Source organism: Puntigrus tetrazona, chromosome 17, assembly GCF_018831695.1.
Source record: "Puntigrus tetrazona isolate hp1 chromosome 17, ASM1883169v1, whole genome shotgun sequence".
Lineage (NCBI taxonomy): Eukaryota > Metazoa > Chordata > Actinopteri > Cypriniformes > Cyprinidae > Puntigrus > Puntigrus tetrazona.
Genome location: NC_056715.1, coordinates 3,127,199 through 3,139,327, shown reverse-complemented (window position 1 = coordinate 3,139,327; position 12,129 = coordinate 3,127,199). Strand labels below are relative to the sequence as shown.

Here is a 12,129-nt window from a genome sequence, read left to right as displayed (position 1 = left end):
TGGATACGTGTCTTTGTTTATGTATAACCACTATATGTGGTTTTTTAAGCATCAAAACAATTTCACATTTTGTTTCCCATACATTAGATCGTATCCTGTTTATTATTTTTTCTGAGCAAAAAACAATAGCTATCATACATTTATCTCAGAATTTACAGAAGACATCCACTAAAATGTAATTTAGTGTAACAATAATTCATATAACAAAAGGATCTTTTGTTATATCTGTTATGAAGAATGACATTAACTAAATTTCATTAACTAAAAATAAACTTTTTATTTTTACAAAAGTTATTTAAAACATTAAAGTAGGGAATGTGCTTGTATTTAATATGCTTTATATAAACATTTAAAATCATATTTTGTCAAATCTAGTCTTTCACCTATATATTTCACCCATTTATACAAATTGATGTTTTTTATTATATTATTTTATTATATTATTATATGTTTCAAAATATAATGGTCCCACTTTATATTAAGTGGCCTTAACTACCAAAGACTTGAATCATTTGATACAGTGCTCTTATTGTGTGCATACAAATTTTTACATTGTAGTTATATTTTTAAAAATACCTATTTATAGTTACATCTATAATTGATTTCTGTCATTACATTTATATTTACATAAATGTTGACCCATCCCTTACACCTTAAACCCAACCTTACCCGTATCCCACCTCAGTAAGTGCTTTGCAATACAATATGACCATAATAAGTACATTGCACTTATTTTTTGATAATATATTATACCTAATGTGTACAAATAAATAAATAAATAAATCATTTATATACAGTAGGTACAATAAGTAAAAAACAATGCAAAAGTGAAGAATGATTGTTTTTAAGGTTGCAGTCTAGTTAAAGGTCACTTCCTTAAAAGCATTCTTCCTTACATTCCAGACCAGTTCAGATCCTCTATTAAAGCGAGACAAGCTGCTGTGTCATTAATATGCAAATTAGAACATTAAGCAGTTAATCCAATGAAGTGGAAGAAGGAACAGGATCCTGAGAGTCCGGCTCCACTCGATGAACCGCCAAGGGCGTCCGGGTCTGCGGAGTTCCCCTTCGTTCCAAAACTCCGATCGCTCGGCTTTGACGGTTTCGTATCTCTGCGTGGGATGTTTGTTGCAGCTTCAAGAGCGATTTCACCCGATTGTTTGTGTACTTTGCCTGATCGCCTGAAGTATAGCTTTTTCCTCTAACTGGCAATAGACATTGTGCATCTAGTTAAGTTGTAAACAGCACATTCCTTAGACCTGACTCACAGCATGTTTATCATTTACATGTTTCAGATCAGAGAAAACAAGAGATGCACGTGTCCAGACTTCACCAGATCGCGTATTTAGTGGAAATCTCCAGGACCGGTGGAAGAACCTGACCTCATCTTTTCTGTCATTTCTCGTTAGTTTGCAGAATGCATGAATATTTATTCAAAACAGTCAGATTTTTTATGTTACCGTGCCCACGAGGGCAGCATTTATTTATATTTCTAACTGCTCTAGGTTACTTTTTTCTGTGTTATATGAAAATTTAATTGACTACTGACCAAGTCGAGCTTAGTCACTTCTGGGGCTTTTAAGGCGTCACTTTTGTCTCAAATGTCATCTGATCTATTCACAGGAGGTTCAGTCATAGTTCATCGGTCTACATAGTCTACGGTCTTTCCTTAAGGCACCTACACGTAGTTCAGTCTATTTCTGGCTCCAAATTGTCATTGAAAGATGATGTAATTTTTTACACCACAACCGACACCAAACAGTATTGCAGAATTAATGACCTACCTCCATCCGCGTGTTGCTCAGATCGCCTGAAACTCCCCGATATCAAATGCAATGACATTCAAACCTTTTTAATTGCATCCATATACATCTTTAATAGCACTATTGAGTAGCGTTATTGATTTGACTGCACTGATAGCGCAGAACTGGATAATGACACTTACTTCGCAACAATGCCACAGTTATTGGATTAAGCTGAATCAATGTCACTGCTGCGTTGAACTTATCTCATAATTGGTGAGAGGCCATCTCAGACGTAGATGCATTTGTTTTTTCATCGAAACTGCTTTTATTGGAACGGATTTGGAGGAATTTAGCATTACATCACTCGCTCGCAAATGGATCCCCTGCAGTGAATGGGTGCCGTCAGAATGAGAGTCCAAACATCTTAAACAATAATTCACAAGTAATCCACACGACTCCAGTCCATCAGTTACCCTCCTATGAAGCAAAAAGCTTGTGAAGCCATCATTAGGGCCTTTTATCTTGTAAACTATTACTTCTAGCCAAAGATACCAGTTCATAATCCATAAGCTTCCTCGAGTGAAAAAGTTCATCCCTCGCACCAAATACCGCTTTGCTTTTAAATTTTGTCATATCATTTTAGAACTGCTTTTAAATGCTTTTGCATGTAAACTTTATTTCTTTTCTGGCAATATTATGGATATATAAAAGGATTCATATTTTGGCTAGAAGTTTAATTTAAAGTTAAACCATCTTGATGTATTTGTGTGTGTGTGTGTGTGTGTGTGTGTGTGTGTGTGTGCTTTTAATTTCACAAGACGTTATTTGACGGTGTGTTTTTATCAGTTGTTTGGGCTCTCATGACGGCACCCATTCACTGCAGAGGATCTGTAGTTCAGCAAGTGATCTCCTAATATGTTCAGGCGAAGAAACAAACTCATTTTCATTTCGTACGGTCTGAGGTTGAATGGGTTTTGGGTGAGCTATTCCTTTAACGTGAAAAAACGATCCGTATTGCCTAAGGCGCTATGTGAAAGGGAAACAATGCCGTGGCCTGTTGCAGCAAATACAGAGGCGCTAAAATAATTTCACACATTTAATATAATTGCACATCCATTTCCACTATGTTGGCAAGACAAAGTGCGCATTTAGAAAGCATTTGCACAGTTTCAGCAGCCTCATCAGATGTGGATTTATGCAGATCCAGCAGTGTCCTCAGAACAAAGCAGCAGATCCCGGGGCGTTTCAGCTGCAAGAGTCTCTCAGCACTTCCTTCTTATCTGTATCGCTCACCCACCCAGTCATCAACGAGGCTGAGATGCCGAATGAGGAAAATTCACACCTATATCACCGAGCCAGATTGGAGACCTGTGAGCTTTTAAACGCTGCGATCTGGTAGAGTAAAACATTCTGGAGCGTGCGCAGATATTTATGTTGCTGCTTTGTCCACGAACCCAGCTCTGATTGGATGTGCATTCTTTTCTCGATCTTTTCCACTTAATATATTCAGTCATGCCAATTAAAGCCTAATTATTTTTAATGAGCTGCTACTGGTGTGTATATTTTACCTGCTGCCAAAACACCAACAGGTGGTGCAAAGAAAAACTCAAGTATTCTACATCAGTACTTCAGAGATGCGTAGTTCTATTCATAGAGGCTTTATGAAACAGGGCTGTTATATTTAAATATGCATGAAGAATCTCTTCTGCTTTTACCACAGACTTTTAGTCCTGTTCATTGCCGAGCAGAAAGAAAGACAAATAGAGGCCACTTTATTTCATGTACATTGCACACAAAACATATTTGGACACTTAATTCACACTTAAAAATGTATGAATGTTAGTGCAAGATAAAAGAGAATAACAAGGCTAGTCTTGTTTATTGGATAGAAAGATACTTCAGAAAAGCTGTGATGAAATTTGATTTATCATAAAACTGTTTTTTTACGTTTTTGGTAGTTATTATATTCTAAGGATATATAATATATTTATAATATATATTTTAGAACTTTAGTAGGTTTTTTCTTTTACTATAAATTTTAAGTTAAATCTGCAACACCCACAATATTCAATATAGCCATATAATACCATATATTTAATTTTTATTTATATACATATTTTAAAGTTCCAGCAAACACAACTGCTAGCTTTTGACTGTGTATTGCATAAGCTATTTTATATTTTTTGTTTTGTTTAGTGTTTGCCTATTTTTGTCCCTTTTTTTTTTTTTTTTTTTTTTTACAAAAATCTTTGTAAAAAAATCCTTTTCAAGTAAATAAATAAGCTCAAAATTTAAAATGTAAAAGAATGGATATACCGTCCAAACTGAGGTCAAATCTTTTTTTAATAAATAAATAAACAAATAAACATCATTTGGTGGATTTTAATATGTAAAAATGTGCATATAATGTTCAAAATGAGATCTAAACTAAAGTTATTGTTATAAAGGAAGTGCCCAAAAGTGTCAAAAAAGTTTTTGCCTGCTATAGAACACATATAAGCTGTAGTTCATGTTATAAAATGATCTGAATTATTACTGTACTGATATTGTCGGTGTTTAGTTGCACTGACAGCTTCCTTGAAGCCCTTCCTTTGTCCTCATCTCACTGTCATGACTCAGAAGAAAGATTGGAAACTTAAACTTCTGCTGAATCGGTGCCAGAGCTTCATCGCTAGAGCGTGTTCTCCACTTCACTTCACTTAGAAATGAGCGTAGGCCGGGGTCAAAGCGAACCCGATCTTGCTACACAACACTGTTATTTAATTAAAAGGCTCCTCGGTTTTTCAGGGTCAAAAAATATGTGTCGGCTGTCAGCGGTTCAGAGGGGAAATGGGTGTGAAATGTGTGAGAGAGATTGTTTTGGGGGCACCTACAGCGTTGCTTCATAAAACGGATAAAAAACAGAACCACACACAGTTGTGTGAAGCTGCCAGAACGATCCGGAGGCCCAGGAAGGCTTTAGTGACACAGAGACCGCAGCGTGGGAGTCTGGGTAACAGACAGGGTGCTGACTAAACCGGGGAGGGATGGGCTTTGGATCGTAATGGAGGGCTTTGTTACGAGTCCGAGGGTTCAGAGATGGAGTTAAAGGTGGATGTGCGAGGGACAAGGTGAGCGGCCGGTCAGGCTGGTAATATCGAGTCATGTAGGTGATGGCGTGAGTCTGGTGTAGGTGAGGGGTCACATGAAGGGGAGATGTGGAGACACATTGTTATACATCGACATTGTTAGGATTGAAAATATGGTATTCATAAAGAAGAGGCCATTTTAGCAGCAGTGTGGGGAAAAAAAGATTTTAGTGCTCAAGGATTGATCTTTCATAAGTCATGAAAGTTAACTGAGTAGTTTTGCATAAATATGAATACGATTGGTTTCTTGAAGCCGCCTCCTTGTCTGTGATTGGTATTTAACTCCGCCCTCAAACTCCGTCTTGTTGTTTCACTTGTTTTACATTTCGTTTTCAGCGTTTCAAAAATGTACATTTATTCAAATAGATTTTTTTTTTTGGTTTCTTGTCTAATCACATCATGATAACGTTATTGATTGGGGAAAATTATTTCCATCACCGTTAATTTATTTCATTACATAACGTTTAAGTAAATGTAAAGTAATTTGTACGTTTTAAGAAAATTATTTTAATTCTTTTCATTTGCATAGCATTTTAATAAACAACAACAACTGCATAATGTTATGCAATTTAATGTTTATAATAATAATTTATATATAATTATTGTAATAACTTGAACTTTTGAGAAGTTTATTTTTTCAAATCTAAAGTCATCATATTATTTCTATTTAATTTCACCGCTTTCAATAGGAAATTATTTATTTTTATGTTCAGTCGTTAACAAAAAATTTTGATCAGATATCAATTGATGGTTTTATACGCGTTCTTGCTTGAACTGTAGCATCAGCACAACAAACAACCTTCGTGTCGACTAGACCGCTGCTCGGAGATTGATATCACATGACAAAAGCACTTTTAATGCATGGAGATGTAAGCTGCAGATTACAGCGCGGGGCTTTGTTAATGTGTCGGCCAGATTAATGATAAAGGCTATTGTCTTTCCTGGATGTGGTGCTCCTTCGCAGCTCCCGAACAACTTTCTGTTTGTGAGGAGATAGAAATCACAATTTAATATTCCTCCAAAGTGGTCCCAGCAGAGATAGGGCTCTTTGTTCTTGGTAATGATCCAGCGTGGAGATGAATAGAAAGGCTGAGCTAACACTAATGGGAGTGCTAACAGGTCGCTGCGGCGTGCCGCCCCTCCTCTGGCTGTTGCTACGGCAACAGAAAGTGCCAGTTCAGGCTAGACCTGTGATGGAGGATGGCCTTCATCAGAAGCACGCTGCGGTTGTGCTGATCAGGGTGATTTAGTTGTTAAAAGCTATTCTTACATTTATTTTTCTTGGTGAGATGCCCTTCTGACTCATTTAACTGAGGTTGTGTAAGGGCTCCAACAAATCATGTTCTCATTTAGTATATATACAGGTATATCTGCCATACTATTTATTAAAGTCCTATAATGCGCAGAGAAAGTTGCTTATCGCAATTACAAGAAGAATACCAAAAATGTAAAATTGGACTGATATGTTAAAGTACTCATGTTTGCGATTTTTTTTTGCTAATGGAATCATTATTATTGCCGATCGTGTCTATTATTATTCCCCCTAAAATGTAAAAGTTAAAAGTTAGCGTTTTAATGATTTCGCAAATCCTTTGCATCTGCTCTAATGTCGTTTAATGTTGACATGCAGGTAATACAAAATATTTTCTATGTAAAAAAATGTAAATGTAATAGTGTCAAGCGATTAATCGTCTCCAAAATAAAAGTTTTTGTTTGCATAATATAGGTATGTGTGCTGTGTTTGTCTATGATGTATATATAAATACACACATAAGGTATATATTTAAAACAAAATTTACATGTATATACATTAGTGTATTTATATTTTATAAACATAACATGCGTTTGTATTTATATGTACATAATAAACACACACATATATTATGTAAAAAAAAAACAGATTTATTCTGGATGTGATTAATTGTGATTGACAGCACTAAAATGTATTCATCTTAATTTAACATTTTATGATTTAATGAATTATTATCAGCTCGTAACCCCTCTGCAGTTATTTCATTGACTCCAATTTTGGAAACCCTGAAACAATGTGTTGTCTAATGCGTTTCGTAGAAAAAAAGATGGATTATATTTTATAAAGGAATGCAAAATAGTCGTAATATATTCCCTAAAATTAATCAAAATTCCATGACACACACACACACGCACGCACAGATAATGTAATTCAGATTGCTCATTTTATGTAATGTATTCTTTACTTTAGGATTATAGTCTGTACTGCTTCAACTTTCTGCAGCAGACCTTCCAGGGCTTGCGTTGTGTTCTTATCTGACAGTTGTGTAAATATTTCTCAGAATATAACTTCACATCCATCAAATCCTTTCACATACCTCGAGCGCTCGTCCTTGTGGAGCTCGGATTCTCATTCTTTCGCTGTAACGTTCGCACAATCTGATATTTCTAGACATTTTTACAACTAGCAAAATCACAAGGGTCTTTAAAAAGAAACCTAAGGAGCTTAAAGCATCAATCTCTGCTATTGGATGACCTTGGACCCATAACCCACGACAATAAAAATCGGCACTGCGTGATGAAGACTGTCACGAGGCGTCCCAGCAGATGAATATTTCACAACACAAGTGAGTCCAGACAGTGACCGAGCTTCTCTGTAAGAAAAACCCCTGAGAGTTTTAAAGAACTGTAAGTGCTCGTCTTCATCATTGCTTTTCCTTCCAAGGGTCTGACCTTTAAGTGAAAGTCAGTCAAGGCTATGAAGATGAAATCTGCGCAGCTTTACTGAGCTCTCTTGAGTTATGGAGAGCAGAACCGTATGGTTTTGAGTCGCATGCTCTGGAAGCGCTTCGTGTTACTCAAGTCAAACGAGTCGCTAATGCTGTTAAGGAATGCTTGGAATCATCGGATGTTGTTATCTTTGTGACTTCATGTGGTGGTTTTAAAAGCGGATGACCGTAAGCCTGGCCCGCTGCCCTCCACTCGGTGCGGATGAATGGGAAATGTGGAATAAAGGCTTTTCTTTCCTGCGCTCCTGAGCCTGGAATATGCTGATGTTAGCATGTTTCCTGCCAGCATCGCCGCTTTTAATCTGATGTGCTCAAGCACTATATATTAAAAAAATGTAATAGAACATGTTGATTTCTTGGGAGACTGATGGAATATAAGACGGGATCAGATCAGGTTTTTGTGTTCGGTCTGATGTATTTATTTCTCCAGTTGAAGTGTTATTATTTCTACTCATAGATTATGATCTAAAGTATATTTCTTTACTACGGTGTCCCTGCGGTGAACTGAAATTTAGTATTAAGTATAATGTTGCAAAAATGCTTCTTTATATTCATTCTTGGAGGGTTTTATTATCTTGATGCTTAAATCGTAGCCTTTATTGATTTTATAAAAAGACTGTGACATAAATGTGATATATGTGATATATATATTTAAATTATAACACAATGCACTATTATATTATATAATATATATATATATATATATATATATATATATATATATATATATATATATATATATATATATATATATATGTGTGTGTGTGTGTATATATGTATTATTTAACTAATCAATTATTAAATGTTTTATTTATTTATTGCTCTTCTTGCCTTTAGGCATGTAATTGTTATTTTTTTGAAGGCATTGTTATTTTACTATTAGTTATAAATTATTATAATATTTATTGCTATTTTTCATTAGCTTAAAATTAAATTAGTTGATATTCTATTTCAGTTCAAGTATTAGTTTCTAATAAGTATGATTAGCTTTAATGTAATTTTAGTACAGTATAGTTTCAGTTGTAGTAAATAACACAAGTTGTATTTATTTAATACTTAAATGTTTTAATACTCTCTGCTTTGTAATGTTCTGGTGTAGTTAACCTTCCATGACTGAAAATGCACTACACTGAAAAACACTATTTTAAGGTTCAATTCTTGTTTTTAACAAAGCATTAAGTTTGACTTTTGCCTCAGTAAACTTCAAATTTGCTTCTTATTAATAGTAAAGTCGTATTTTTGATTAGGGATGTAGAATATGAACACGCAACAAGCCAATATTTCAATAACGTTCATGCTAATACGCAACTAGGTGAGAATTGGTCCCTATATGAAAATATTACCCAGCTTTTTTCGTAATTTCAAGAAATTGCATTAAACATGAAGCTTTGACGTGTTAAGTATTTATGTGTTTTTCTCGGCTGTAGGCCGTGAAGCTCTCTTTCTAAGGTTTGAATCCAGTCATTAGACGAGATTTTGATGAGCACTTAAAAGCTGGCGTGTGTTTTGGCTAATGCTGTGCTTCCTCACACAGACTGTACTTGAGTGATCCTCATCCGTCCAGAGCGCTGGAGCTGCTGAGGGTGGGGAAGCTGCAGCACTACCTGGGCAGGCTGGAGGAGGCTCAGGGGAGCTTCACGCAGGTCTGTTAGTAATGAGACCCTCGGTGCTCCATTCTGCCCTGTGGTCTGATTGTTGTCTAAACGGCGGGATGGATGTCTCCGCTTTGACTCCACTGACTGTCTGCTGCTGTTAGATTAGATTTAGTGATTTTAAGACGGTGCAGTCGGGCAGACAAATGCTTTATCACATTCGTTCTTGGAGGTTTTATTATCTTAATGCTTAAATAATATCCTTTATTGGGTTTATGAAAAGACACAGGATGCAGGCTCTTATGTTTTATTTATAACGCAACATAATACAATACAATACTGTATGTAATTTTACCTTTAAATTGAACTTTAGTTTTTTTGCCATTAAACTTTCACCCACGTTAAAAGGGATGTGGGCCAAATTCAAAACTTTAATATAATATAATATAATATAATATAAACTGTGATAATACAATAAAGGCTCCAATATTTTTTTATATAATAATAAATTTTATCATCAATTTTACTTTTTCTTCATTAGAGAAGACTGTTAGTGTCAGTGTACTGACCTATTTCTCCCAATTTACCAAAATTCACAGAAATATGATAAAAGGCACAAATAGTTTATGAATAATATAATATAATAAAGTATAATATAATACAATAATAAAGCGTTTTATCTTTAATGTTAACTTTACTGCCACAGAAATTTCACTCACATTTATATGTAGGTCAATATATACAAACGTATGTGAATATATAACTATATAATTATATATAAATATATAAACTAAAAATAATGAAGTAGTCAGCTGAAACACCGAAATGTACAGAAATTGATGAAAGGTACCAAAAGTTTAGAATATAATATAATGAAATTGCATTTGATCCTTTTTTTTTTACTTTTTAATTTTAATGGAAAAGTATTAATATGCTACATTTGTCTTACTAAAATTGAACCCACGAGGCTGTTGGTGCAGCAGCCAGATCCCACGGTAACATAACGGCCGCTTTGGACTCTCACAGCTCCAGTTTCAGTCCTGTAAATGAATTTTCTTCCTTCACACGACAGTCGTTTAACTCGAGCATCTCTCTCTCGTTCCCGCTTAGGCCTATGACATCATGAAGGTGACCCACGGGACGGCTCACGTCCTGACGAACGAGGTGAGGAGAAAACTGAGCGAATGCCAGGCTGAGCTGGGTCGAGTCTAGGCTGACGTGTGCCGTCACACAGAGAGAGAATGCTGCAGTCACGTTGGCTGTCAATCAACACGTCGCTGTATTTGCTCTCAAATGGGACGTTTCTGGATGGTTGTGTCTGCCACATGCTTTCGTGCCACTGTGCATCAAACCAGCTGCTTTAGAATTCAACAAAAAAAAATATATATATATATACTTTTCCCTGCTTCTTCTACTCCGCTTGCCAGAGGAAAAAATCGACATTACTCTACTGTGCTTTTTCATTCAATTTCAGATTGCTCGTCCTTTTTCAGATCCGCTTTTTCATATTCTGAATTTTTTCCGATAATGACAGAGTTCGGCTTGTTGTCCCCTTCGCTTTTAACACTCAATCCAAGATATAGTGTGTATAATTCGAAAGAAAGTCCCACATCTAGGTATCGTAAAACCAAATTACCGGTTGCAATAAAAAATGCTACATTTAAAGGAATGTGGAGTAATGCAGCTATTACAAAGTCTGAACGAATCAAGATGCATTTTTTATCTGCAGCTGCAAATTCTTAGATAAACGTATATGGCATTATGGTAGTATTTAAATGCATCTGATTAAGTATTCAGTAAATCCTTACACTAATATGCTGCTTCTTCTGGTCACTTGGGAAAAATAAAATGCTGAAAATATTTTAGTGTTAATAAAAATTTTTTAGTAAGTTTGTACTTATACAGAGATTTTTTTTCAATCTAATAATTTTCTTTTTTTTTTCAGATGCATTTTTTCTGTTATCAACAATGATGTTTTGATAGTTGCAGTACCAACACTGATTGGATCATGACATTTTAAACTAACATTTTAAAGGGATTAGCACATTAATACATTTTCCCAAACTACTGAGGTGCTGTAGAGTACTGTTTATTGACTTAATGAGCCTTAAAAATGACTATAGTGTGATTTTGACTATAGCATAATCAGCTGTTGTGAAAGGCAACACCTTTTCAGCAATAACCGCTTCATAAAACCCCTCCAAACGACACACGCTTCAGATTTGTGCTTCAGTTTCTCATCATTAACTTCAATCATCAGAGTTACTCTGGCAAGACAATGCTTTTCGCTCTGATTTCATAAACATATTTCAGCAGCTGTTTTGTGTTTTTATGCTCTGCTTTTACCATCTGGGTTGCGTTATTGCAGTAAGCACTTGATTTGTAATGTGGGTCAATCCTTCCTTTCAATAAATATTCCCATCGTATGCCTTAATACGTTGAATCAAAATACTTTTACAGTTTTTTTTTAAAGATTAAAATCATATTAGTAAGCTTTCACGCGTATCACAGACGGTTAAGTGAACGCAAGAGATAATTTAAATCATTTCAATACTCTGGTTTGAACAGATGCTGCCGTTTATATGCAAACATTAACAAAAATCCAGGTGTTTTACTAATGACAGTGTTGAATATTGTTTTGTTACATGAAACAGCCTCAATACGACGTTCTTTTGTATTAATGTAATACAAAAGGAACTAGTTTTGGTAATGATATCTTTCTAAAAACCACGTCCTTCAGGAAGAGATGTCATTTTGGTGGTAAAACAACAAGCGTTGTGTAAATAATCACGTTATTAATAAAGCTTGTGTCTGAGCTCATGCTGAAAATCTATGTAGGCTAGAATAAAAGTCTTTTGTTAGCGTAGTTGGTCTGGATCAGCACAGATGACACTTCTCCGGACAT

At 35.2% G+C, this 12,129-nt stretch overlaps 1 protein-coding gene across 1 annotated transcript in view; it reads left to right on the top strand.

The window, feature by feature from the left end:
- Positions 1 to 11,658, top strand: part of smyd3 (SET and MYND domain containing 3) — a 139,940-nt gene extending 128,282 nt beyond the window's left edge. Inside the window, 2 exon segments of the mRNA XM_043262761.1 lie at positions 9,167 to 9,275; positions 10,335 to 11,658. Of these exon segments, the coding sequence (XP_043118696.1) occupies positions 9,167 to 9,275; positions 10,335 to 10,436 (211 nt within the window). The 3' untranslated portion in view covers positions 10,437 to 11,658.
- Positions 11,659 to 12,129: the final 471 nt, after the last annotated feature.